Source organism: Falco punctatus, assembly GCF_963210335.1.
Source record: "Falco punctatus genome assembly, chromosome: 5".
NCBI classification, from domain to species: domain Eukaryota; kingdom Metazoa; phylum Chordata; class Aves; order Falconiformes; family Falconidae; genus Falco; species Falco punctatus.
In genome coordinates, this window is record NC_137584.1 from 74,416,553 (window position 1) to 74,440,646 (window position 24,094).

General features: G+C 68.3%; 5 protein-coding genes across 13 annotated transcripts; 3 read left to right on the forward strand and 2 right to left on the reverse strand.

Annotated features, from left to right (window-relative positions):
- Nucleotides 1–1,443: 1,443 nt before the first annotated feature.
- Nucleotides 1,444–4,560, reverse strand: ATRAID (all-trans retinoic acid induced differentiation factor). 3 transcript variants are annotated; one of them, XM_080390315.1, is made up of 7 exons: nucleotides 4,382–4,524; nucleotides 3,961–4,091; nucleotides 3,639–3,710; nucleotides 2,149–2,220; nucleotides 1,962–2,083; nucleotides 1,762–1,862; nucleotides 1,444–1,687 (listed from the first exon to the last, which is right to left on the reverse strand). In XM_080390315.1, the coding sequence occupies exons 1-7, from the start codon at nucleotides 4,436–4,438 to the stop codon at nucleotides 1,583–1,585; spliced, it is 660 nt and encodes a 219-aa protein (XP_080246441.1). In that variant the 5' UTR covers nucleotides 4,439–4,524; the 3' UTR covers nucleotides 1,444–1,582. The 3 variants fall into 3 exon arrangements, with proteins under 3 accessions (XP_080246441.1, XP_080246442.1, XP_080246443.1); XM_080390316.1 differs by lacking the exon at nucleotides 3,961–4,091 and having other exon boundaries at nucleotides 4,382–4,560; XM_080390317.1 differs by lacking the exon at nucleotides 3,639–3,710 and having other exon boundaries at nucleotides 4,382–4,533.
- Nucleotides 4,561–4,955: 395 nt separating this feature from the next.
- SLC5A6 (solute carrier family 5 member 6) lies at nucleotides 4,956–11,434 on the forward strand. 3 transcript variants are annotated; one of them, XM_080390236.1, is made up of 15 exons: nucleotides 4,956–5,080; nucleotides 7,253–7,731; nucleotides 8,132–8,197; nucleotides 8,276–8,327; nucleotides 8,419–8,486; nucleotides 8,589–8,743; nucleotides 8,974–9,114; nucleotides 9,200–9,329; nucleotides 9,428–9,516; nucleotides 9,593–9,705; nucleotides 9,794–9,861; nucleotides 9,948–10,034; nucleotides 10,151–10,335; nucleotides 10,448–10,740; nucleotides 10,842–11,434. In XM_080390236.1, the coding sequence occupies exons 2-15, from the start codon at nucleotides 7,402–7,404 to the stop codon at nucleotides 11,312–11,314; spliced, it is 2,250 nt and encodes a 749-aa protein (XP_080246362.1). In that variant the 5' UTR covers nucleotides 4,956–5,080; nucleotides 7,253–7,401; the 3' UTR covers nucleotides 11,315–11,434. The 3 variants fall into 3 exon arrangements, with proteins under 3 accessions (XP_080246362.1, XP_080246363.1, XP_080246364.1); XM_080390237.1 differs by lacking the exon at nucleotides 4,956–5,080 and having other exon boundaries at nucleotides 5,273–7,731; nucleotides 10,448–10,551; nucleotides 10,619–10,740; nucleotides 10,842–11,128; XM_080390238.1 differs by lacking the exons at nucleotides 4,956–5,080; nucleotides 7,253–7,731; nucleotides 8,132–8,197; nucleotides 8,276–8,327 and having other exon boundaries at nucleotides 8,416–8,486; nucleotides 8,572–8,743.
- Nucleotides 11,435–14,821: 3,387 nt separating this feature from the next.
- On the forward strand, nucleotides 14,822–17,761 carry PREB (prolactin regulatory element binding). Its single transcript, XM_080390271.1, has 9 exons — nucleotides 14,822–15,003; nucleotides 15,246–15,441; nucleotides 15,652–15,863; nucleotides 16,094–16,174; nucleotides 16,245–16,369; nucleotides 16,680–16,853; nucleotides 16,925–16,997; nucleotides 17,099–17,258; nucleotides 17,394–17,761. The coding sequence occupies exons 1-9, from the start codon at nucleotides 14,869–14,871 to the stop codon at nucleotides 17,486–17,488; spliced, it is 1,251 nt and encodes a 416-aa protein (XP_080246397.1). The 5' UTR covers nucleotides 14,822–14,868; the 3' UTR covers nucleotides 17,489–17,761.
- An 811-nt stretch (nucleotides 17,762–18,572) lies between these two features.
- On the forward strand, nucleotides 18,573–21,004 carry CGREF1 (cell growth regulator with EF-hand domain 1). Of its 3 annotated transcripts, none has more exons than XM_080390312.1 (6): nucleotides 18,573–18,801; nucleotides 19,271–19,453; nucleotides 19,783–19,854; nucleotides 20,081–20,151; nucleotides 20,234–20,358; nucleotides 20,442–21,004. In XM_080390312.1, the coding sequence occupies exons 2-6, from the start codon at nucleotides 19,374–19,376 to the stop codon at nucleotides 20,772–20,774; spliced, it is 681 nt and encodes a 226-aa protein (XP_080246438.1). In that variant the 5' UTR covers nucleotides 18,573–18,801; nucleotides 19,271–19,373; the 3' UTR covers nucleotides 20,775–21,004. The 3 variants fall into 3 exon arrangements, with proteins under 3 accessions (XP_080246438.1, XP_080246437.1, XP_080246436.1); XM_080390311.1 differs by having other exon boundaries at nucleotides 18,573–18,728; XM_080390310.1 differs by lacking the exons at nucleotides 18,573–18,801; nucleotides 19,271–19,453 and having other exon boundaries at nucleotides 19,470–19,854.
- An 81-nt stretch (nucleotides 21,005–21,085) lies between these two features.
- KHK (ketohexokinase) lies at nucleotides 21,086–23,915 on the reverse strand. 3 transcript variants are annotated; one of them, XM_080390306.1, is made up of 9 exons: nucleotides 23,658–23,915; nucleotides 23,457–23,573; nucleotides 23,236–23,370; nucleotides 23,063–23,197; nucleotides 22,254–22,326; nucleotides 21,994–22,140; nucleotides 21,616–21,704; nucleotides 21,383–21,540; nucleotides 21,086–21,284 (listed from the first exon to the last, which is right to left on the reverse strand). In XM_080390306.1, the coding sequence occupies exons 1-9, from the start codon at nucleotides 23,792–23,794 to the stop codon at nucleotides 21,199–21,201; spliced, it is 1,077 nt and encodes a 358-aa protein (XP_080246432.1). In that variant the 5' UTR covers nucleotides 23,795–23,915; the 3' UTR covers nucleotides 21,086–21,198. The 3 variants fall into 3 exon arrangements, with proteins under 3 accessions (XP_080246432.1, XP_080246430.1, XP_080246431.1); XM_080390304.1 differs by lacking the exon at nucleotides 23,236–23,370; XM_080390305.1 differs by lacking the exon at nucleotides 23,063–23,197.
- Between the last annotated feature and the right edge of the window lie 179 nt (nucleotides 23,916–24,094).

A 24,094-nucleotide genomic window follows, 5' to 3' on the forward strand; every position in this document is an offset into this window, starting at 1 on the left:
AAGCACGCTTTGGGGTGGTCGTTACCTGCGCACAGCCCCGGCGCTGCCAGCAGAGGAGAAACTTGGCACGCGCCAAGCGACCGTGGCCCGGCCCCGGTCACGCGATCGTCATTTTAAATCGCCGTTCGTGCGCGCCTGGGCTCCGTTTAACTGCACAGCGCTCGTCTTCCTACCCCGTCGCGTGCTCTCGGGGGGGCGCCCTCTGTGAGGAGGCGGCATTGCTCGGGGGAGGGTCTCGAGTTGCCCGAGGACAGTTCACGCGGCTGAAGCCACTTTCCGTGCGCGCTCGTCCGCTTCCCAGCGAGCTGACCTGGTGATGGGCAGCGGGGCGATGGCGTCGGCACCTCCCCCGGGGCCGTGGGTGGCTGTTTGCAGGGGCTGACGGCTGAACATCCTGCGGGGTTTAAAGCCCTTCTCGTCCGCCATTGCAGCCCTTCGCACGTTTCGTCAAAGGAAAATCCTGCACCGGCTCCCGCGGCGCCTCAGGGCCCCGCGGACGGATAATGCAGAGCCGGGTGGAGCGAACCCGACCCGGTGCGCGCGAGGCGACTCCCGGGGAAGGGGGCCGCTGGCGGGGCGGGATCTGGCCCGCGCGAAACGTCTCTACCAAGACCAGGTCAGCTACTGAAGTTAAACCATACCAAAGCCGCTTCAGCATTACCTGAGAAACTACTGACTGAATATATCTGTTGTTAACCGTGCGAGCCAGGGGAGAGCGCGAACGCAGTCCCCCACTACCACAAATTATGCAGTCGAGTTTCCCGCATTTGGGGAAATCGCAGGGGTCAGCACACCCGGAGTGCAGGGGATGAGCCTCGCCCTGGGAAAACCACCTGCCTGATCATGGTGTCTCCCCTGCCAGGTAAGTATGAACACCCGCCCCGCAACACAACGCCGCACAACAACGCACGCGCACCCACAACGCGGCCACCGCCGAACACGCGCGCGGAACACGACACGACACGCGCCCCGCGCATGCCCGACGCCACGCGCCCGCACGCCGCCGCGGACGCCCGTGGCCGCCGCCGGCCCCGACCGGGGACGGGCCCCCAGCAGCCCGCGCGGCGCCTCATCTGCATGGGCACGCCCACGCCCCGACCGCACCGCCCCGGCCGCGGGGGCCGGGCCGCGGGGCACCGCCGCCGGTAACGTCCCGTCCCACCGTCCGCCGCGGGCGCCTATTCCGGCACCGGCTCCAGCCGCCGCCGCCTCTCGCAACAGACACCTCTGCCCCCTTCACGGCGACCCGACCAGCCCCGGCAGAGGTGGCACCTGCATGGATACGCCCCCCGCCGCGCCCCGACCCAGCGGTCTCCCCACCGTGACGGTTTCCGAGGGCCGGCGGGGCCCCTTCCCGCGGGCCAGCGCCCCAAATCCGTCTGAGGGGTCCCACACCGCCCTGCGCACTGCCTGTCCTGGGAAGCAGTCGGACCGCCACACGCAGAGGCTGCTATGGAGTTTATTCACCCCCAGCCACCGCATTACAAGCCCAGCACCGGGGCACGCAGTCTCCCAAGACACAGAGTCCCTCGGCCTGGCCCGGCCCCTGGCTTCAGCAGCACCGTTGATCATCCTGTCTGCTTCAGGGGGTCTTGGCTTTCCATCGCTGGGTTCGCCACAGCAGGAGGGACAGGGACAGGGTGGCAGCTCCCAGAATTCCACAGAAGAGCAGTGTGGGGAACGTGCCCTGCGAGGAAGCAGCAATCAGCAGCGCTGCCCCGTGGCACTTGGAGTGGTGGGCCCTGTCCCACAGGTACTCACCTCACGCAGGCACTTGTAGCCGTGGAAGGGTCTGTCACAGAGGCATTGGATGAGACCAGGGCCATCTGGGGCACAGGCAGCATTGTCAGGGCATGGCCAGTCTGGTGGAACAGAGCAACGTGGGTCACAGGACCTGCCACAACCTGCCAGTCCCACAGCGCCCAGTGCTGGGGACACGGCACCTCCTTCCCACACCATACCGAGCTCCCTGGAGCTGTTGCAGGGGTTCCTCTGGCCCTGACAAAGCCGGCTGCTGCCATGTGTCTTCACCTCCTCCCAGGCGCTGCTCCCACCTGGGCAATCCAGTGCCAGTGGCACCGCGCTGCAGAGCAGAGCTCAGTACCCAGCACCACGACAGCCCCTGCACCCCCCCACTCCAGTACTCACAGGCGTTCCAGGTGGGTGAAGCCCAGGAAGGAGCCATTCGGGAGGGTCGTCAGGGGGTTCTCTGTCAGGTCCCTGCAAACACAGGCCAGGCACATGGACCTCAGCAAGACTGCTCTCTATCCCTTCATCCCCCAGCTGGTATTGGTACCAGGGGTTGCCCCAACCCCAGTACGGAACCTTGCTCTTGACCTTGTTGAACCTCAGGAGTTTCACAGGGGCCCACTTCTTGAGCTTGTCCAGGATCCTGGAGATGCCAGGGCCAGCCTCCCCACCCCCAGTAAAATCAACTGCACCACCCAGCTTGGTGCCATCTGCAGAGCTGCTGAGGATGCGCTCCAGTCCACCATGTGATTGATAAAGACGTTGAACAGCACTGGGCCCAGCACAGAGCCCTGAGGGACACCTCTTGTTACTGATGGCGAGTGGCTGGAGCATCTCCCTGGTGAGGAAAGGCTGCGGGAGCTGGGGCTGTTCAGCCTGGGCAGGAGAAGGCTGAGAGGGGACCTGAGCGATGCACACAGGTACCTTAAGGGCCAGTGTCAGGGGGCCGGGGCCGGGCTCTTGTCAGCGGTGCCCAGCGACAGGACAAGGGGCAACGGGCACAAACTGCAGCACAGGGAGCTCCGTGGGGAGAGCAGGAAAAACTTCTTTCCCTTGAGGGTGCCGGAGCACGGGGACAGGCTGCCCAGAGAGGCTGTGCAGTCTCCTTCTCTGGGGACGTTCAGAGCCCACCTGGCTGCAGCCCTGCGCAGCTGCTCTAGTAAAGCCTGCTTGAGCAGGGGGTGGGCTGGCTTCCAACCCTGACCACTCTGTGATGCTGTAATTATGTGGTTCTGGGACCTCTATTTGGACATCAAGCCATTCATTGGCTGCAACTGTTTGGACGCCCCTTGTGTAGTCCCTCCATCAAGCCCACATGTCTCCAATTCAGCAACAAGGATGTCATGATGTATGTGAGACAGTGTCAAAAGCCTTACAGAAGCCAAAACAGATGGCATCAGTGGCTCTTCCCTTATCCACCAGCACGGTCACTCCATTGTAGAAGGCCACCAGGAGAGTCAAGCATGACTTGCCCTTGGTGACACCATACTGGCTGTCCCACATCACCTCCCTGCCATGCATATGCCCTGACAGAGCATCCAGAAGGACCTGCCCCATGCTCTGACTGGGCAGAGAAGCAAGGCTGCCTGGTCGATGGTTTCCAGGGTTTCCTCTCTCAAAATGGGGGTGATATTTCCCTTATTCCAGTCACTGTGGACTCCCTCTGACTGCCACCACCTTCCACACAGGATGCTGTCCCCTGGGTAGTAGGATGCTGGGGGCCTGGGGACAGCCAGGGTGAGGATGGGGACCAGCAAGGCAGGGCTGTGCTGGCCCTGGGGGCCCATTGCGGAGCAGGAGGGTGTCCCATCAGACCCAGCCTAGGCCCCTCGCCCAGGCCAGCCCCTCACAGGGAGCAGGAAGGGGGACAAGGGGGCACATAGACTCACAGGACAATGGCGGCTGCAGCCTCAGCCAGCCCCGGGGGAAGGCTGCGCAGGGAGCAGTCACTCAGGTCCAGCCTGGGAAGGGGCAGCAGTTACAGCAGGGCTGGCAGTGTGCCTGGCATCCCCCCCACCCCCATCCCACATGTCCCCTGCACCCCCCACCCCTGCATTCTCCTGGCCCCATGTCCCCCAACACCCACCCTGACACCCCCTGACACCAGGCACCCTCCCACAACCCCAGCACATCCATTATGTGCCACCCGACACCCTCTGTGCCCCAAGCACCCACGCATGCACCCACCCCTGCATCCCCGTCCCCCCATACCCGAGCAGGCGCTCCGGGCGAGCACCCCGTTCCCAGCAGCAGCGTCCCTCGCTCTTGATGCCAGCCCGGGACGTGCAGTACTGGGCCACTATGGAGCTGTTCTGCACCGGTCCTGGGCAGTGGCCGCACACCTGGGGCAGGGGCGTTTGGAGGGGCCCCCCCGACACCCCGCACTCCTGGAGCCCCCCGATCCGATCCCCTCTGACCATCCCCCGCCCTGGCTGGGCCCTCGGCGACCTTCGGAACCCCCCGACCTGGGCACTTCCCACCCCAGGCACTCCCTGGTCCCGGGCACCTCCCGATCCGGGCACCCCCCCGGTTCCCGGCACCCCTCGACCCCGAGCAGCCCCCTCCCGGTCCCCGGCACCCCCCGAGCCGGGCACCCTCACGTCCCGGGAACCCCCCGGTCCCCACCGCTCACCGCCGGGCCACCGGCGGCCCTGGGCAGGAAGAGGAGGAGGAGGAGGAAGGCGCCCATGGCCCCGGCCGAGCCCGGCCCTCACCCCCCGCCGTCCCCGGGACGCTTCCGGACCCGCCCCAGCGGACACGGCCGGTGCGAGGGCGCCTCCTGGCGGACACGGCGGGCAGCACCATGCGGCGCTGTCCCGGCAGACCGAGGCACAGCGGCGCTTCCCGCCCGTTCACGGGGCAGCGGCGGGGTGCTGTGCCGTGCCGTGCCACCACCCGGTGCCAGGCTCCCCGGGCACCGCCAACCGGAGGGTCCGGGAGGACCGCTTAGAAAGGGGGACCCCGACGGGCGGGAAGCCGCCGGTGCCCCGGGCACGGCAGGGGCTGGCCGCGGGCCCACGGGCAGGACGCGACCGGGCCCCTTCAGCGGGGGGGGCCGCGGGCTGTACCGGGCCCGCTCTGGGTCAGGCGCCCTCTGGGCGGCGGGCGGGGTGGCCGCGGCAGGGAGAGCCGGGGCGCGGTGACCTGCCCGAGGCAGCGAAGCAGGGCCGGCGCTGGGGCGGCCCCGCGTCACCCCCGCTGCCCCCCGTGACGCCGGGCCGGGCGGAAGTGGCGGTGAGGGCAGCGTTGCCCGCTCTGCGTCATCAGGAGGCGACGGTGGCTGTTAGAGCGGCACGTGGGCCCAGCTCCTCCGTGCCGGTCGCCGCCGCCGGTGAGTGTCGCACCGGGGCCGCCGCGGCCCTCAAGGTCACCGCCCGCCCCCGGTTCGGGAGCGCCCCTACGGGGCTTGGGCCACACGCTGGGGCCGGGGCTTGTCCTGCAGCTGCCTCGACCGGCACCGGGGCTGCGGGGAGCCGGGCTTGGGGTCGGGTGGGGTCACGGGGGACAGCGGGGGCGAGGGGTGTCGGAGTCTTGGGCTGGGGGCACCGGGGGCCCTGAAGGACGGGGGGACGGGCCTCGGGCTGGGGGCACCGGGCACTGGGCAGCAGGGAGGAGCAGGTGACCTGGGGTCACCGAGGACACCGGGGCTGGGCAGTGGCACCTCGAGCGGGGTCACCGGGGACATGGGAGAGCAGGGAAGTGTAAGGCGGTGACAAGGAGGAACAGGAGTGTGTGGCCTCAGGCAGGGTGACTGGGGACGCCAGGGGATGGGGGGACGCGAGGCTCGAGGCAGCAGGGCCACAGGGACACCGGGGGGCCTCTGGGGTACAGGGGAGCCTTGGGCTGGGGACGCCTGGGGCTGCCGGGCCTTGGGCTGCGCTGCTGGTGGGACAGCTGTCGGGGCTCGGCAGCGCCTGCCCTGTGTTTAGTCTCCACAGTGGAATGTGGTGGAGTGACCTTGGACCCTGGCTGGGAGCAGCACCACGCGGGTGGTGTCCTGGACAGGGACTGTGGTGTGCGAGGCCGGGAGGCGATGCCCTCTCACCTGATTCCTGCCCGGCTGGCCCTGGCACTGCTGTGGGGCCCCATGCTGGCACAGCCACCCCACTTCCCTGGCCCCTGCAGCAGGCAGGCCTGGGCAAGCCGTGCTGGGTGCAGGGGTGCCAGCCAGGCTCAGCCTAATCCCCCCAAGTATGCCCTGAGCAGGCATTCCTCCAGGGATCATGGCAGGCACAGCTCTAGCCCACCCCACCCCCCCTTCCTACCTGCCTTTGCTGCCACTGGCAGCCTGGCTTCATCCTCTGTGTGCTCTGTGCTGCCCTGCAGCAGCCCCAACCCTGCCCCACCAGCACGGCAGCCTGGGGTCTCTCCGCGTCCTGGACCCCTTGCCCCGCCAGCACAGCAGCCTGGGGTCCCTCCGCATTTTGCACCCCTTGCCCTGCCAGCACGGCAGCCTGGGGTCCCTCTGTGTCCTGCACCCCCTGCCCCACCAGCACGCGCCAATCCCCTGGCACTTGCTGGCTCCCAGCTCCTCATAGCCCCATGCCTGCTGACGGAGGCAGAGGGGGATCTGCAGCGGCTGGAGCCAGGGGTGGGGGCACAGGTTTGACGGAGCCCCTGGGAATGTTCCTGTGAGCAGGCCGGGGTGTGCCAGGGCCAGCAGCAGCTCAGGGGTCTGCTCAGCCTTGCTGCTGCCCAGAGCCTCCAAGGCTGTCCATCCCCACTTCTCTGTCCATTCCCAGCTGTGTGGGACCCGTGTTGTGGGGGTCGCCCTGCCCAACCTCTGCTCAGCTGGGTGAGGGTGCCACGGCTCTTCCTGCGCCTCCTCACCAGTGCACACTGGGCTCTGCTGCCTGTTCACTTGCCCTCACTAGCCCCATCCGTGGGTCCCGTGGGGCTAGGAGCTGCCGGTAGGGCCAATCCTGCAGGGTGGGCTGCTGTGGGGGCGGCTGCTCTGGCACTGGCTGGGCTGTGCCAGCCCCAGGGCAGCAGGCTGGCGCCAGGGCTGGTCCGGTTGTGCTGGGCTTGGCTGAGCTCTTGCACCGGGGGCAGCTCTGCTGGGCTTGGCGGGGCTGTGTGGTGCTGGCGTGGTTGAGTCGTGTTGTGTTTGGCTGGGGCAAGACCGGTGCTGCCAGGCTTGGCGGCACTGTCCTGCACCGGGGGCGGTTGTGTTGGGTTTGGCCATACTGGGCCGGTTCTGCCGGGCTTGGCAGAGCTGCGTGGGGCTGGCAGGGCCGGTGCTGCCGGGGTCCTGGGTGGGACTATTTTGCAATTGTGATCTCGGTGTTCTTTGGAAGAGGCTCCCGTTTCTCTTGGCGAGGGCCTGGGGGTGGGCCGTGCGGTGCTGAGCCCAGCCCAGAGGGCGGAGAACGAGATGTTTCTCATGCAGCCTGGCCCCTGCCTCACGCTGCCTTCTTGAGGCTGAGGAGCGAGCGAAGGTCTCTGCAGTGTCCCAAAGGTCCCTGCAGTGTCCCAGCACTGACACCCATCCCTCCTCCTGCAGCTCTGACTGCCAGGGAGATGCTGGCCAGGACCTGCTGCCGGGGTGGCTGCCAGGGCTTGGTGTGCCCATGAGGCTGGTGGGGCACAGCTGGGGCGGGTGGCCGGGTAGTGGTGGCTCCGGCAGGACAGCGACAACTGAAGACACTCGCCATGGAGTTCACGGTGATCGACTACAGCATCTTTGTGCTGCTGCTGGTGCTGTCGTCAGCCATCGGGCTCTTCTACGCACTGAGCGGGGACAGGCAGCGCACGGTACAGGAATTCCTTCTGGCCAACCGCAACATGAGCTTCCTGCCTGTTGCCCTCTCCCTGCTGGCCACCTTCCAGTCAGCTGTGGCCATCCTGGGAGTGCCGGCCGAAATCTTCCGCTCTGGTACTGAGTACTGGTTCCTCGGCTGCTCCTACCTCCTGGGGCTGCTCATCCCAGCCCACATCTTCATCCCCGTCTTCTACCGCCTGCGCATCACCAGCACCTACGAGGTGAGCAGGCTCATCCCCACAGGGAGATGGGGGGGGACATGCACCGAGTCCTGCACCCAGAAGCATGTGCAGGCAAGTGCCTGTCCTTGGGGGACAAGCTGACGGTGCCCAGTGGGGGGTTCAGCTTCCCTCGCTGCCTTGTGCTGCTGTCCTGCCACCCAGCCTGCTGTGCCCCACAGACAGGGCTCCCACCCGGCTTGTCCAGCGCCTGCCCTGTCCCCCTGCCTCAGGCACTTCACCTACCTCCACAGCAGCAGGAGCCGAGGTGCTGGGGCAGGGCTGCGTGCCCCCCTCTGCTTCCCCACTGTCATGAAGGGGACATGGGGGATGCAGGGGATGTCCCCCCTCCTTAGGACCCCGTGTCCAGGTGGGACAGTTCCCTGACCCGTCTCCCCCACAGTACCTGGAGCTGCGCTTCAACAAGACTGTGCGGGTCTTTGGCACCATCACCTTCATCTTCCAGATGGTGAGTGGGGGGTGGGGGTGGGGAGAGCGTGCAGGGCACTGCAGGCCATGCATGGCTGCAGCACTGCTCTCCCTACAGGTCATCTACATGGGGGTGGTGCTTTACGCACCCGCACTGGCCCTTAATGCAGGTAAGGGGGGACAGGAGCAGGGGGGTGATGCTGGAAGCTCCATCCTGCATGGGGGGGTGGCAGCCTCATTAACAGCCTCTGCCGTTTCCAGTGACAGGCTTTGACCTTTGGAGTGCAGTGCTCACCATGGGGCTGGTCTGCACACTGTACACCACGCTGGTGAGTCGCTGCCCACCATGCCACAGTGGGGCCAGCTGCTGCCTGGCTCCGGTCGCTCCATGCCACCGCCCGGCTGCGGTGACAGGTGCTGTGCCTCTGCAGGGTGGGCTGAAGGCTGTCATCTGGACAGACGTCTTCCAGACGCTGGTGATGTTCGCGGGGCAGCTGGCTGTCATCATTGTGGGTGCCCAGCGGGTGGGTGGTATGGCCCGTGTCTGGCACCTGGCAGATAAGGAGGGCAAGATCTCCGGCATCGAGTGAGTGGCGCAGCTCTGCCGTGCCATGTGCTGAGATGCCTCCACCCACCTGGGGCTGGGCACCCCACACCATGCCATGGGGACACAGGGAAGCTGGGTAGGGTCTGGGGTGGGAAAGACAGACCTAGGCATGGTGGCGGGGGCCATTCCTGCTGCCCCCTTTCCTGTGCTGTGGGGTGCTGGTGAGGACTCGGCACCGTGACTGCCCACCTGCTGGTGCCTCTTCACAGCCTGGACCCCGACCCCTTTGAGCGGCACACCTTCTGGACCCTGGCAGTGGGAGGTGTCTTCATGATGCTGTCGCTGTACGGGGTGAACCAGGCACAGGTGCAGCGGTACCTCAGCGCCCGCAGCGAGCAGGAGGCCAAGCTGTGAGTGGGGCTGGTGGTCCCACGGCCGGGATGGGCTCCTCCCTGGCGACTTCCCCCACCTCTGACACTTGCCTGGTGCCCACAGCTCCTGCTACGCCGTCTTCCCCTGCCAGCAGATCGTTCTCTGCCTCAGCTGCCTGACTGGCCTTGTCATGTTTGTCTATAACCAGGAGCACCCACTGGCACCCAACCAGCGCCACAGTTCTCCTGACCAGGTGGGCAGATGGGTTCCCCACAGTTTGGAGCCTTCAGGGCCAGACCTCAGTCTCCCCTGGTCCCCCTGGCTCTGTGGGTGCTGATGCCCCTGCCCTAGCTGGTGTTGTACTTCGTGATGGACGTGCTGCAGGACCTGCCAGGGCTGCCTGGGCTCTTCGTTGCCTGCCTCTTCAGCGGGTCCCTCAGGTAAGCAGGCAGCCCCGAGGCTGGTGTGGCTAGAGGGGTCCCAGCTGAGTCTCCTCCTGCTCCCTCTCCTCTCCAGCACCATCTCTTCTGCCTTCAACTCACTGGCCACTGTGACAATGGAGGACCTGGTCCGGCCGCACTGCCCCGGGCTGTCGGAGTCACGGGCCACGCTGCTCTCCAAGCTGCTGGGTGAGCAGGGGGTGGCTCAGGGGGGATACTGCTTGCAACTGGGGGTTCCCATCACTGCTATGACACCCCTCCCTGCTCCTTTCTCCAGCTCTTGGGTATGGATTGCTGTGCCTGGGGATGGCCTACGTGTCCTCCATGCTGGGCCCTGTGCTGCAGGTAGAAGTGGGGGTGCGGGGGCCCCCCAGCTCTGGCATCCAGCTGGTGGGTGCCCCAGGCCATCGCTGCGGTCTGTTCCCCCACAGGCGGCCATCAGCATCTTCGGCATGGTGGGGGGCCCACTCCTGGGACTCTTCTGCCTGGGCATGTTCTTCCCCTGTGCCAACCCCACAGTGAGTGTCCTCCTGCCTGGACAGGGGCACAGACCCCAAAGGGTGGGCAGTGCCAGGGGGTCTGGGGTGTCCCAAGCCCAGCGGGAGGTCAGTGCCCTCCGTCTCCCCTGGCACAGGGTGCTATCACAGGGCTGCTGGCAGGGCTGGCCATGGCCTTCTGGGTGGGCATTGGTGGCCTGCTGCACAACATGAGGGCGGCTGAGGCGCCCCCCCCACCCAATGGCACAGCGCTCCCCGCTGTGGGCAACCTCACCACCATTCTCACCACCACCCTGCTGGCCCCCACGCCGACCCCCCAGAGGTGAGTGGGATGGAGGGCTCAGTGCTGAGGTGCTGCAGCATGGGGGGTGCAGGGGTGCTGCTCTGTGCTCCCCCCCCCATCTCTTTCCCCGCCTCATGCCCCTCTTCCCCAGCCCCACGGGGCTGCAGAAGTTTTACAGCCTGTCATACATGTGGTACAGCGCCCACAACTCCACCACCGTCATCCTGGTGGGGCTCCTGGTCAGCCTGCTCACTGGTGAGTGCGGGGGGGTTGGGGGGCCAGCGGTATCGCGCCCCCCCTCACCCTCTGCTCTCCCCCCCAGGCCCCACACCACCAGCTGCTGTGGACCCCCGCACCATCTACCCGGTGCTGCCCCGCCTGCTCTGCTGCCTGCCCCAGAAGTACAGGCAGAGGCTGTGCTGTGGGGTGACCTTCCCTGCCCAGGTAAGGGGCCCAGACCCCAGCACCCTGGGGAAAGGGGGTGGTGTGTGGTCGGTGCCCCGCCCCCCGCCGTGCTTCTGCTGTCCCCCGCTCTGTCCTTGCAGGGTGCCGACCACGCAGACGCCACGGTGAAGAGCAATGGGGTGGGCAACGGCCTGGCCCCGCCCGGGCTGCAGGAGGAAGAGGAGGGACAGGGCTACATTCGTGCGGCTGGGGCCCCCACCTACGCCCTGCAGGAAACCTCCTTCTGAGCCTACCCCCACCCCCGGCAGGGGGGTCCTGGCTGCCCCCTGCTCCCTATCCCAGCCTACCCCCGGCCGGGAGGCATGGACCCCCTGTGGGGTGCCTGCATAGGGCTGGGGAGCACCAAATAACTAGGAGGGGCTGGGTCCCTGCCCGGGGGGGGCTGTCTGGGCTGCACCCCCTGCCAGCAGCGCCTCTGCCTGCGCTGGGCTCTGCCCCCCCCCGCCGGGGGGCTCTGGGACCATGGGGTGGGGTGGTGTCAAGAGTGGTGACCTATTCCCCTGCCTCGGGGCGGTATGCTGCCCGGTGCCCCCAGCCTGGCCACGTGCCTTAACGCACCAGTCCTGGGTTGGGGGTGCCCCGGGGGTGCCAAGCACTGCCTCCTCCTCCTTCCAGACCCCCATCACCCATCTTTGTGTTCACTGTGCCCCCAATAAATTGTTCTGGAGTGCAAGTGTCAGAGGAGCCCCAGCCCCAGCCCCCTCCCTGCCATCCCCCTGGAAGCCTGTGTGGACAGGGGACCCCTGTCTCCCAAAGCAGTGGGGGGGGCCTGCTGCCCCCCAGGAGCAGGAGCCTCACCAGCCAGGGGAGATTTATGGTAGCAGCCTTGGCCCTGGCCCCTTTCCCCTGACACGGGGCCAGCGGCAGGGGTCCCAGCCAGGGGGAACCAGGTGAGCATGGCTTGGGGGGGGGGGGGTGTTTTGTCAGCTGCTCCATGGCTGGGGAGTGCAGGGCCCCCATCCCCCAATTCTCTGGGCCCAGCTAAGCTGGGGTGAGGGTCTCATGGGGGGCCCAGCCTGCAGCCCTGGCACAGCCTAGACAAGAGGCAGGTGGTGGGTGCTCGCTGCAAGTTTATTGCTGTGGGTAGCCACCAGCCCCCATGGGCAGTGTGAAGCATGTCCATGTCCTGTCCCACCCTATCATCCCAAGGCCAGGCAGGTGCCATAATGCCTGTCCCTGCACAGCGGGAGCTCCCACCAGAGCCCACCCCAAGTGTCCCTGAGGTCCTGGCCCAAGTCCTGCTCTGCTGCAGGCAGGGTGAGGGCAGGGAGCTCTGGCATCCTGCTGCTCACAGAGCTCCTGGACCTCTCTACAGGATGGGGGTGTGGATCCCATCAGTACTGGCCCCCTCCCCCATCCTTACTACTGCCCCCGATCCCCACCCTGGGGCACAGCCTCCCCATACTGCAGGGAGAGAGCAGAGGGAGGGGCTCCCGTGGCTGTGGGCACTGGGGGGGTCGGGGGGGGCTCTCCCCCCTTGCCAGCCTGCTGTCCCCCAGGCTGGTGTGCTCCTGGCTGCTGGTGGCTGTGGCTGCTCCGGGCGGGTCAGGACCAGCCCCCCCCCAAGGGCCGGCATAGAGGCGGGAGCGCATCGGCCACTTCTGCAAGAGAGGGAGAGGGGTCGGTGCTGGGAGCAGGGTCCTTTGTCCTGCTGCTTCTCATGCCCCATGCCTAGGGAGGAGGGGGACCCCAGGGACCAGCTCCTGGTGTGCACAGAGTACACTGGGGACTGGGTGCTGGTGTGCATGGGGCACTCTGGGGATACCTTGGGACTGGTGCTGGTGTGCACAGGGAACACGGGGGACCAGTGCCGGTGTGTATGGGGCATGCGGGAGATGCTGGGGTGGAGGGGCTGCAAGCCAAGGGACCAGCTGCTGGTGTGCACTGGGGACCCCAGGGACTGGCTGCGTTGTGGACTGGGGGACCTGGGGGGCTGGCTTCTAGTGTGCACAGGGGATTAATGTGGGACCCCAGGGACTGCATGCTGTCATGCAAGGGGGACCCCGGGGTGCAGTGCAGGGGAGCTGAACCCCGGGACAGAGGTCTCACCTTCAGGGGGTGTAGGAGTGGGTGTCCGTGGAGTGGGCGGGAGGGCACAGGGGGGGGGGGGCCACAGCCCAGCACATGGCTGAGATGGGCAATGTAGCTGGTGGCCAGGACGAGGACATCCAGCTTGGAGAGCTTGGTGCCAGGGGGCACGGTGGGCAGGGCTGCCTGCAGTGACAGGAATGCCCGGCGCAGCGCCCGCACACGGCTTCGCTCCCGGGCTGCGTTCTGGGGGCACAGTGGCCCCGGGGGCCCCTGTGGAGAGAGGGGGGCTGAGCCAGCCCTGAGCCTGTGGCACCCCACAGCTGAGGCTGGGATGGTCATTGTCACTCCCAGCAGGGACGAGGACAGCACCTGTCCTCCACAATACCTGGGTGAACCCAGGACCCATGGGGTGTCTGTGCCCCCAGGGACACATCCATCCCGCCCACCCACGTGCCATGGGGCAGCCCCTGTCCCCCTGCCCACAGCCAAACAGGCTCAGTACTGCCCGTGACCTGCACCCAAGCCGAGTGGGCTGGCACTGCCTGGCATGCATCCCCTCCCTATGGCTGCCCCCCCAGCAGCACCCCAGGAGCCCCTGTGTGCCATCTGGCTGTGATGCAGCAGGGCAAGGGGTGGCAGGCATGTCCATGGGGCTCCCCACTGCTGCCGTGCGTGCTTGGCCAGCTCCTTACCTGTCCTTCTGCGAGGGGGCTCTCCTGGTCGCCAGGGTGGGCAGACAAGGGCCCTGGGGTCCTGCCTGCGCCCACTCCCCAGAAATGCCGGGCAGCTCGTGCGGGGCTGCCGCTGCCTCTCCTCCCCCGGGAGCTGCGGGTGGTGGTGGCTGTGGAGCAGCCATGCGTGGTGGCCGGCCCCACACCGCACCCCATGCTCTCGGCCATGCCGGCCCTGCCAGGCAACCCCTACCCACGCTCCTGCCTGTGCCTCGGCCACACGAAGCACTGGTGGGTCGGGGCGCCCCAGGGAGCACTGGCACATCCCCCCACCGCCTCCCAGCACAGCGCGGCCCACGGCCTCGTCTGGGCGGGCGTCTCGCCTCCCCCTCCTTGGCACCGTGGGATGAGCAGGAGGATACAGGCTGTCCCAGCCGGAGCCTCCCCCAGCCCGCAGCCGCCCACGGCAGCAGTCCTGCCCGCCCCATGATCCCAGCGCCGCGGGACCCACATAGCAGCCGCCGTGCCACAGCCTGTGCACCGGGCAGGGCTCCCACACGGGGTCACACTGCACCCCGGCCCTGCCGGCAGCCCTGCCCACAGGGTGGCAGCCCCGGTGCGGCGTGCGGGGCTGGCAGCTGCCTGCACCGACGGGCCCACCCCGTGGGGAGCTTCTGCACCCGCTGCCGCCCAGCATGGGCTGAGGGGGGTCCCCTGAGGGCAGCGTCCCCCACCGCAGCTCGCTGTGACCCTGGCTCCAGCCCCGGCACACCTGGAGCCTGGGGCACCCCTGCATCCCTGCTGGGCAGCAGGGTGAGGGCTCCCGGGGGCCGCGTGCTTGCAGTGGCGGGGGAGGCCAGTAGGGGAGGGGCAGGTCAAGGCTGGGATGGAGGAGGCACAGCAAGGCTGCTGGGGGGCCCCGAGGCTGGGGGGGTCACAGGCTAGGGGGGCCCACGGGGAGCCGGGCAGCCCCCTGCCACCCCGCGCTGCCCCACGCGGCAATGTGGGTGGGGGCGGTGGGGCTGGGGCCAAGCGGGGAGGTGGCGCAGAGACCCCCGTCCCAGGCCCCTCTCGGGCCGCAGCGATGCCCCTCCGCGGCCGTGGGGCCGGGCGAGGGGCCGTAGGGCATCAGTGGGTGTCCTGACCCACACGGGGGCCCCGCACGGCTGCGTGGGGGCTGCCCCACGGCAGGGGGATATGCGGAGGGGGCGGGGCCGGACACCCCACACTCCGCAGTGCCCCCTCCCGTACGGGCCCGGGCGGCAGGGGCGGGGCTTGTGTGGCGGTGGGCGGGTGCACTGCTGGCCGCTGTGCAGCACCAGAGGCGTGGCCATGGCGGCAGGGGCCGTGGTGGCGGCACGGTGACGTAACGGCGCGGCGACGCGCTGACGTGTGCGGCGCAGCCATGGCGCCGCGGCGGCCGGCAGAGCTGTATCGGGCGCCGTTCCCGCTCTACACTGTCCGCCTCCACCCGCGGCGGCCGCTCGCCATCACTGCCGGCGGCGGCGGGGCCGCCAAGACCGGCATCCGCAATGGCGTGGTGCGGACGCAGCCAGGGGTCCCGCGGACGGACGGACGGGCGGGCGGGCGGGCGGGGTGTGCGGGGACCCGGGGGCGGCGGGGCCCGGGGGCGGGCGGGGTGGGGCCGCGGCCCTCGGCGGGGAGCGGGGCGGGGGGCGGCCTCGGCCGTGCGGGTGGCCCCGGGGCAGGTCCCCGCTGCGGGGCCGGGCGGGGGCCGGGGGCTGCGCCTGGCGGGGGCTGAGGCCGAGCCCCGTCCCGCAGCACTTCCTGCAGCTGGAGCAGATCGGGGGGCAGCTCAGCGCCTCCCTGCTCCACTCCCACGACACCGAGACCCGCGCCACCATGACCATGGCTCTGGCCGACGACATCATCGCGGCGGGGCAGGACGCCAGCTGCCACATCCTGCGCTTCAGCCTGCAGGCACCCGAGGCCAAGAGCGGCTCAGACGCACGGAATGGTGAGGTCCCGCTCTCCCCGGGGGGGCTGGTGTGGGGTGCCGGGTGGTTTGGAGGGTGCTTTGGAGGTGGAGCAGTGCTGTGCGCCCACTGCCCCCCCCTTTCCGGGCCTGCCTTTGCCCCCCGCTCCTTGTGCTTGCTGGGTTGCTGGGCTCAGCCTGCCTGGCGGCAGGGAGCTGTCTGAGGGCTCCATGTCATCTGCCCCACCACAGGCAGTGGGGAGAAGGGGCCACGGAAGCGGAAGGGTCCCAGCTCGGTGGGACAGGGTGACACACAGAGCCAGACAAGTGAGGTGACGGTGGAGAGCCTGCACAGCGTCCGCACAGATTTCAGCCCCGATGCCCTGCAGAAGGCCGTCCGCTTCAATGCTGACTGCTCTCTGCTTGTCACCGGCGGTGCTGACGGCTTCCTCCGCCTCTGGGAGGTAGGTGCAGGCGGAGCTGAGGCTGGGTATTGCCATGCCGGCAGCGGTGTGTTTCTGGCGGTGAATGCCAGGCCCCAGTAGTGCCAAACTGGCAACATCTGTTATTCCATAACGCTGCATCTTCCTGACACCTTTCCCAAGCAACTGCAGATGCTGTGTCGGGGGGAGCCTGGGGCTGCTGAGGGCTCCTGGCCCATGGGGCACGGCTGACGCCCGCTCTGCCCTTGCAGTTCCCCAGCATGAAGAAGATGCTGGAGTTCAAAGCCCATGATGGAGAGATTGAAGATATTGCCCTGGGCCCTGACAACAAGGTGAGCATCAGGGGGCTCCCCAGTTCGGCAGGGAGAGCTATCCTTGGACACCCACACTTTCTGCGTGCAGGTGGTGACAGCAGGACGGGACTTCCAGTGCTGCGTGTGGCAGCAGGACCAGCTGGTAACAGGGCTGCACTGGAATGAGAACCTGCCTGGCATTCCTGACAGGGCTTACCGCTACCAGGCCTGCCGGTGAGGGCTGTGGCACGTGGGTGGGGGGCTGGGAACAGACCACCCCGATGGCGGCTGCCCTGGGCTGAGCCTTCTCCCAGTCCCTGTGGTGTTTGTGGTGAGGGGCTCCCTGGGGCTGGGGGAGGAGCAGGGGCAGTGCCTGCTTTAGTGGGGTGTGGTCTGGGTCCAGGTTTGGGCTTGGGAGGTGGGACAGGTGCTGAGTGCTGGGAGAGCTGTAGCCCCCACAGATCCTCACCTTGCAGCCATGGGTGAAGGGGTGGTGGCGGTGCTGGCTATAGGGACTGATGCCACCCCTGCTTTCCTGCGGCAGGTTTGGGGCTGTGGAGGACAACACTGGAGCACTGCGGCTCTACACAGTTCAGGTGCCCCACAAGCGGGAGCGCCGCCCCCCACCCTGCTACCTGACCAAGTGGGATGGGAAGAGCTTTCTGCCACTGCTGACCAGGCCCTGTGGCAGCGAAGTGATCTCCTGCCTCTCCATCAGGTACCCTAGGGCAGGGCAGGCGTGGGACCTGGGGCCACACCAGCCCCTGCTTACTGTCCTCCCCCCTGCAGTGACTCAGGCACCTTCCTGGGGCTGGGCACGGTGACGGGCTCTGTCGCTATCCACATTGCCTTCTCGCTGCAGGTGAGCTGCAGGGTGCTGGGCAGGGAGGGGTGCAGGGGTAGCCCCAGTGCCCTCCCCAGGGGCTGCACTGCTTCTGGCCACCCCCTTGTCCTGCCCCGCAGAGGCTGTACTATGTGAAGGAGGCACATGGCATCGTGGTGACGGATGTGGCATTTGTCCCTGAGAGCCGGCGTGGGCGGGAGCTGCTGGCAGGGAATGAGGCTGCCCTGCTCAGCGTGGCTGTTGACAGCCGCTGCAAGCTGCACCTGCTCCCCAGCCGACGTAGGTGCTGGGGGGCTGCCACGGGTGACTACAACCACTCCCCAGCCCGGAGCCAGGCTGCCTCTGCCTGTCCTCCAGGAGGTGAGGGGGGCTCGGGGGCTGCAGTACCCATCCTCACTCCTCTCTCCTCTGCAGGCTCTCTCCCTGTCTGGCTGCTGCTGCTGCTCTGTACCGGGCTCATTGTGGCCACCATCCTGCTGCTGCAGCTTGCCTTCCCAGGGCTCCTGTAGCCCCTGTGTCCCCCCAGGCACCAGGATGGACTCCCCCAGGCCGGCCAGCCTCTGCCATGCCTTGGCCCATCCCAAACAGACTGTGAAGCAGATGAGGGACCAGCCCCCGCCCTGCTGGCGCTCGGGGCGTGGATGAGGGGTCCAGGAGCCGCATGGGGCCCCAGCTGGATGGTACTGTTCAGGCTGCGGTGCGGCATGGGGCTGGCCCCAGAGAGGAGGGGTCCCACCAGCCCTCCACCCCACTGCTGCCATTAAAACTGGAGTGCAAAAGCAGCAGTGTCCATGCTGGAGCTGCGCTGCAGGGGGCGAGGAGCCAGCTCTGGTGCTGCTCCCGGCTGGGGAGGGGCTGCTCTGGGCCCTCCCTGCCCAGCCCATGGGCGTGTGGCTGCAGCTGCGTGGGTTTATTATTGTGGGGGCCGGCAGCATCCTGCCACACAGCCCCCGCCCCAGTGCTGTCCCTGTCCCCTCCAGCTGCCACGCTTATGGTGTGGGAGCCGGAAATGGGGGGGGGGGGCGGGGCCTGGGTCCTACATTGTCCCCCATAGCTGCACGGGGCCTGGGATCGGTGCCAGGGGATGCCAGCAGCCGGGTGTGTCCCCCCCACGCACCTGCTGTGGCGTTGGCCCGGGCCGGTGGCCAGGTGCGGGTGGAAGAGCAGGCTGCCCACCGGGCCTTCGGTGCTGCGGGGGGTTCTGAGGGGGGAAGCAGGGCCGGGGTGGGCACTGGCCCCGCTGTGCAAGGCTGTCCCGGCTCTGCCTCGGGCGGGGAGGGTGTGGGCGTCTCGCCCACCAGCTGCCCCTTGCCCGGCACTTTCAGGGGTTGACCACGGTGGAGGCGGCGGGTGGGAGTGGTGGGGGGGCCGTGGCTCGCCGGACCCCGGTGCCCACCCGTAGCCGGTGCGGCAGGCGGTGCAGGTAACGGCTTGGCTGCTGCCGGCGCGGGGTGCCGGTGGCTGGAGGGGAGCCGGCCGGGGCGGCGGGAGCTGGGGCAACGCTGGCCTCGCCCACTCAGCGGCTGCACCCACGTTGGTCCCGCTCCGCGGTGGGCGCGTGTCGCCCCGGCGGCCATCTTTGAGGCGGGCAGGGGCGCAGGGTGCCGGTTAATCCTTGCGCTGCCGGCGGGGCGCGGGCGGAGCCGCCCCGGGTGGGGCTGAGCCCCCGCCCCGGGCAGGGGAGGGCCCGGCGGGCGGGCCGGGCGGGTCCCAGCCGCTGCCGGTGCTGGTGCTGGCGGCGGTGCCCGGGTAAGTGTCAGCTACGTGGCCCAGGGCGGGGTGGGCGCCACCGAGCGGTACTGAGACGTGATACCGGGGCCGGGTGAGTGGGCACCGGGCTGCAGGGGTGTTCGTGGCTGTGGGTGTGTGCGCTGCGCCGGGCAGCCCGTTGGTACGCGGGGCGTGCGGCAGGACCGGAGGCACCCGGTGTGCGTGCAGTGCGAGCAGTGCCCTGCGGCGTGCCCACGCACAACGCAGGCGTTCCGCCGGTGCGGTGCCAGCGTGTCCCTGCCGTGTCCCCGCCGCGCTGGAGCTGGTGGACGCCCCCCAGCGCTGCCCGGGCCCCCCCTCCGAGCTACTGCTCCAGCCCGGCTCGCGGGGGGTGGGGTGGGGTGGGTGTCGGGGGAGCTGCTGCAGGTGCAAAGGTGGGTGGCAGGGGCTGGCAGCAGGGAGGCAGGGGCTGGACGAGCTGGGGCAGGACGGTGCCGTGACCGTAAGAGTGGAAGCGCCTCTGCAGAGCCCCTCACCTGCTCCCCACCCCCTGCCCTTCTCCAAACGCCGGATTCCCCCAGCACCCACTGTAGCTCGGCACAGCCCCCTCCTGAGCCAGGGCACCCATCCAGCTGCTCTCGTGCACCCAGCTGCTCTCACCTGGCTGCAGCCTGAGGTTGCAGGATGAAGAACCCAGTGGTGATCCTGTTGCTGCTGGTGGTGGTCCCCATGGTGTGGGCTGCCCCCAAGGCTGAGGGGCAGAGGTATGGGGCGGCAGAGCTTTGGTGGGGCAGAGCTCTGGGGGGGGCATAACTTTGGGGGTGGTGTGGTTTGGGTGCACAGGTGCAGACAGGGCTCATGAGTGCGGGTGGGGTGCATGGGGGTGGCTGGGTGCATGACTGGGTGGGGGTGCCAGGGTTGAGGGGTGCATAGACAAGGACAGGGTTCGTGGGCCCAGGGGTGTTTGCAGGGCTGTGAAGGCCATGGGTGGAGAGGACATTTGTGTGGGTTATTGCGGGGACATCAGGCCAGGCCAGGGTGGTCAATGCCCCTGCCTGGGGGCACAAGTAACACCACCCCTCTCCCCGGCCAGGGCTGAAGTCCCTGCAGCCACAGGACTGGATCCTGACCCTGACCTGCTGAGCCCGGAGCTGCCCATGCTGCAGTGAGTCCTGCCCCTCGGGGACCCCAATGGCACTGGGCCCTGCACTCCTGGCCCCGGGGGCTCCTCATTGCGGGATGGGTGGGGGTGGGGGGTGTGCTTGGGCAGTGCCCAGCTGCCTGTGAGGCAGCATGGTCCTGGGGACAGCTGTAGGGTGGGGCACAGCAGCCCTGGGGCAGGCTGTAGGGCAGGGGCAGTGGGTGCCCACACGCAGCCTGGCTGCCTCCAGGCTGCTGCAGAGCACGGTGAGGAGCCTGGGGCCACCGGAGTGGGACGTGCAGACCATGACACGGGAGCAGGGTAAGGCCACACGGCAGCAGGGTGCTGGGGGCTGGCAGGAGCATGGATGCAGCCCCAGCCCCATGGCTCCTGTGCTCCACAGCCCTGCTCTACCTCTTCGTGCTGCATGACCATGACCAGAGCGGGCACCTGGATGGGCTGGAGCTGCTGCAGCTGCTGAGCTCTGTGCTGGTGCCGCTGGACAGTGAGTGGCTGGACCCCTATGTGGTAGGTTCCATGGGTATGGCCCCTCACTGCCCCATGGAGCCCCCAGGCTGGACCCTCACCCCATCCTCCTCCCGTCCCTGCAGGTGGTCCCACTAGTGGACCAAGTACTGGAGAGGCAGGACCTGAACAAGGACGGGCTGGTCAACCCCCCGGAGCTGCTGTTCTTGCACAGCAGGGGTCAGGGACCTCTGGGGCAGCCCCATGTGCAGCGACCTGGGGAGTCACTGGCAGAGGCTGGGGCTGTGCTGGGGGGGGATGCAGGGGTGAGCAGCCCCGGGCATGGCCCAGCAGAGGAGCAGATGGTCCCCCCAGCTGCAGCCCCCAATGCTGAAGCCATGGAGGCAGAGGAAGCCTCTGAGATTGAAGCCCCTGAGGGGGAGGCAGCCCCAGTTCTGGGGGAACCGGGGGAAGGGTAGGTGGTGGGGGGCTGTGGGCAGGGCTGTGCCAGCCCCACAGCTGTGGGGTGTGATGCCCCAGCTGCTCCCTGCCCCACTAAGGGCACAGAGCAGTGGGGGGATCCCCATGCCCCCCATCCCGCAGCAGGGCTGGGGAGGTTGGTGGGGCCAGGATGGTGCAGTCATGTGTGTAATGCAGCAGGATGGAGAAATAAAGGCGCTGCTGCTGGTGCTTGCCAGGGCCCTGGTCAGTGTAGCCTCCTGTCGGTATGGCCCCTGGCTGGGGAGGGGGGACCGGAACAGCTCGGGGGGGGGGGGGCAGGAGGCAGCAGTGGGGCAGTATGGGGCTTTATTGTGAGTGGGGTGCGGGGGTGCTGCATGTGACAGGGCAGCAGCATGCCCCAGGGCTGGCAGCAGCTCCTGGTGCAGGCACAGGGTGTCTGGCTCAGACGATACCATCGAAGCCCTGAATCCCACATTTCCTGCCCGCAATCTGGCAGCCGAAGGTGAGAGCATCCTGCAGGGTCCTCCCTGGGGAATGGGGGTGTCAGCCATGCCAGGCCACACTGAGACGAGTCCAGTTGTGCCAGGCCATGGCCATGCCACAGCCGCGCTGTGACTGTGCCCACCTGCTGAGAGCGCAAAGATGACGGCAGCGTTGAAGGTGTCCCCAGCTCCCAGCGTGTCCACGAGGGTCTCTGGCGGGAATGCATCTGAGTGCACCAGCTCCCCGCTGGGCCCTATGGCATCGGCCCCCTCCTCAGCCCAGGCACAGATCAGTGTGGCCCTGGTGGGGGTGGGGGAATGGGCATGCGGCAGAGCTGTGCCCCCCCAAAACCGGCACCGCTCACACACCCCCTACCCCGGCTGTATGCGGCTGTGCAGCCCCTGCAGCGCCTCGGGGGCCGACTGGTACCCGAAGTGCCGAGCCACATCCTTGCTGATGAACACCTGCGGGAGAAGGGCTGGGACCAGGGCGGGCGACACCCCCAGCTATGCAATGCTGTGCTGGCAGCCTGGTTGCACTCCCCTAGACCGCAGCCACCCACAGGTTGTGCCCCCCTGTACCTCGCCCCGCACCCTCGCAGCCCTGCCCACCACCACCCCACACCCCAAACTCCCACTGCTCCCCCCCAAGCCCTGACACCCCCTCCCTGAGGCTCGCCTCATGACCCCCCCTCGCCCCTGATGCATAGGCCCCTCCCCCACCCCGCCCCAACAGAAAGGCCCCGCCCCGCACCACGTGGGCCAGGCCCAGCAGCGGCAGCAGCTCCTCCCGCGGCTTCTCCACCTCCACCGAGGTGCGGACCCGCTCGGCCGCTGGCTGGTCCCGGTTGTACCTCTCCACGCGCCGCATCATCGCCGCCTGCTCTGCCGCGTTCCGGGCCTGTGGTCACACACCGCCTGGCACAGGCACCGACTGCCCCGTCGTCCCCCACACACAGCCCCAGGGTCCCCCACACACGGCCCCGGGGTCCCCCCCCCCAGCCCCGGCCCCACCTCCCAGTGGATCCACTTGTACTGGGAGAAGTCAACCAGCTCGAAGTCATGCGCAGTCACGTCGGGCAGGTTCCTGCAGGGAGGGGCTCAGGCAGGGAGGGGGGACACCCAGCCACAGTGTGGAGCAGCCCCCAGGGACCCCCAGCCAGGGGTGACGGGAAGCACTGCGGGCTATGGCAGGCTCAGTGGTGCTGCAGGGCAGAGGTCCCGGCAGGGATGGCACCACCCTGGTGAATTATTAATGATGGTGCAGTGCGACCCTGAGATGGACTCAAAGGGCAGCATGGCAGTGGCTGGGCTGGAGCTGCCAGAGGGGTCAGTGATGCCCAACAGCCACTTCCACCATCAACACATGTAAGCGCAGCCTGCCCTCTGCCACAGCGAGGACCTCGGCTGCCCTGCTGGCACCAGCACAGCCATGGGAGCACTGTCCTGGGCACCATGTGCGGTGCAGGGTGTGTGTCCCTGTGGGGGCTGTGGCAGCTGTCCCACACACCAGAGCGCATGGCCATGCAGGGATGCCACCGCCAATCACAGCTGCAGCATGTTGGGGTGATTGACAGGGATTGTGTGTGCAGGATTATGGGGAATCACCCAGTCTGGCACACAGGATTCCCTGGCAGGCAGCGCTGGGCTGGCACTGGCGGAGCCTCTGGCCCAGGCCAAGCACTGTGAGACCTCTGGGGTGCATGGGATGGCCTGAGTGCCTAGCTCGGCTGGGGCCAAAGGCAGGGAGGGGTCCACAGCCCCAAGCTGGCCTCGCTGAGCGCTGCCTGCTGCGTGATCAGGTCTGGGGCTGGTGCCCTTACGTGTCGTAGAGCACGATGGTCCGGGAGCCGTTGGCGGCGCTGACAACACAGCAGGCGCAGGGCACATCCCCACGGGGCTGCCAGGCCACATGCGTCATATCCACACCCCGGTGCCGGAAATCCGCCACAATGAAACTTGGGGGACAGAGAGGGGGGTGAGAGGTGCCACGCACCCATGGGCGTGCAGGATGGTGCGGGTGCCCCGGCTGGCATTGGCGATGACGACAGAGGTGGGCAAGCAGCCAGCAGGCTGTGGCACTGCATGGCCCACATCCACCCCGTAGCGCTGCAGGTCAGCCAAGACGAAGCTGCCGGTGGGAGAGACGTGGAGGGGCCAGTGGAAGCATCAAAGTGGGGCAGCCCCAGTCGCCCCCCCCACCCCCACCCCACTTACTCGGCAGCGTGTCCAGGGGCCAGCGAGCCCATGAAGGCGCAGGGGGCTCCCAGCAGCGCCAGCACCGTGCAGGAGTTGGAGGCGTTCCCGCCCCGCTGCCACCGCTGCGACACGCACCTGCAAGGCACCGGGCCGTGGGCACCGCGCCGGCCCCGGGGAGACCCCCGGCAACACCCTGTGGAGCTGCCCCCGACCCGGTACCTGATGTCCGAGTCCTCGGCGGGGTAGGCCTCCACCACGCTGATGATGTCCAGGCAGACCAGCCCCACGCACAGGATCCGCTTCTCGCCCCCGGGGCCAGGCCCTGGCTCCCGTCGCGCTGCTGCTCCCGCAGCCATGCTACCCCCGCCCCGCCCCCGCACCACGCCTCTCACGACGCCGCCAATCAGAGCCCGCCGCCACGCCGCTCCCTCTGCGGGCGAGTGGAGGGCGCGGCCTGGGGGCGGACCGCGATTGGCGGGGCGTGGTCAGCGCCGTCCCGCCCCGAGGCCACGCCCTGCCCCGCACTGCGCGAGCCCCGGGTGTCGGGGCGTGCGCAGAGCGGGCGGGGTGGGCCTGCACGCAGTGAACGGGCACCGGGCACCGGGCACCGGGAGCGGGCCTGCGCGGGCACTGGGCACACCTCCGCGGGGCACACC

Excerpts from the sequence above, each read along its gene's own strand:
- SLC5A6 (XM_080390236.1), top strand. The coding sequence starts at position 7,402 with ATGGAGTTCACGGTGATCGACTACAGCATCTTTGTGCTGCTGCTGGTG. Across the intron at positions 8,744-8,973 it reads GGCAAGATCTCCGGCATCGA|CCTGGACCCCGACCCCTTTG; the intron begins GTGAGTGGCGCA and ends GCCTCTTCACAG. Across the intron at positions 9,330-9,427 it reads GCCACAGTTCTCCTGACCAG|CTGGTGTTGTACTTCGTGAT; the intron begins GTGGGCAGATGG and ends CCCCTGCCCTAG.
- CGREF1 (XM_080390310.1), top strand. The coding sequence starts at position 19,673 with ATGGGTGGAGAGGACATTTGTGTGGGTTATTGCGGGGACATCAGGCCA. Across the intron at positions 19,855-20,080 it reads CCGGAGCTGCCCATGCTGCA|GCTGCTGCAGAGCACGGTGA; the intron begins GTGAGTCCTGCC and ends GGCTGCCTCCAG. Across the intron at positions 20,359-20,441 it reads AGTGGCTGGACCCCTATGTG|GTGGTCCCACTAGTGGACCA; the intron begins GTAGGTTCCATG and ends CCGTCCCTGCAG.
- PREB (XM_080390271.1), top strand. The coding sequence starts at position 14,869 with ATGGCGCCGCGGCGGCCGGCAGAGCTGTATCGGGCGCCGTTCCCGCTC. Across the intron at positions 15,442-15,651 it reads CGGCTCAGACGCACGGAATG|GCAGTGGGGAGAAGGGGCCA; the intron begins GTGAGGTCCCGC and ends GCCCCACCACAG. Across the intron at positions 16,854-16,924 it reads ATCTCCTGCCTCTCCATCAG|TGACTCAGGCACCTTCCTGG; the intron begins GTACCCTAGGGC and ends TCCCCCCTGCAG.
- ATRAID (XM_080390315.1), bottom strand. The coding sequence starts at position 4,438 with ATGGGCGCCTTCCTCCTCCTCCTCCTCTTCCTGCCCAGGGCCGCCGGT. Across the intron at positions 4,092-4,381 it reads GGGCCGCCGGTGGCCCGGCG|GTGTGCGGCCACTGCCCAGG; the intron begins GTGAGCGGTGGG and ends CCCCTGCCCCAG. Across the intron at positions 3,711-3,960 it reads CGCCCGGAGCGCCTGCTCGG|GCTGGACCTGAGTGACTGCT; the intron begins GTATGGGGGGAC and ends GCCCCTTCCCAG.
- KHK (XM_080390306.1), bottom strand. The coding sequence starts at position 23,794 with ATGGCTGCGGGAGCAGCAGCGCGACGGGAGCCAGGGCCTGGCCCCGGG. Across the intron at positions 23,574-23,657 it reads GCCGAGGACTCGGACATCAG|GTGCGTGTCGCAGCGGTGGC; the intron begins GTACCGGGTCGG and ends GGTGCCTTGCAG. Across the intron at positions 21,541-21,615 it reads CACAGCCGCATACAGCCGGG|GGCCACACTGATCTGTGCCT; the intron begins GTAGGGGGTGTG and ends CACCCCCACCAG.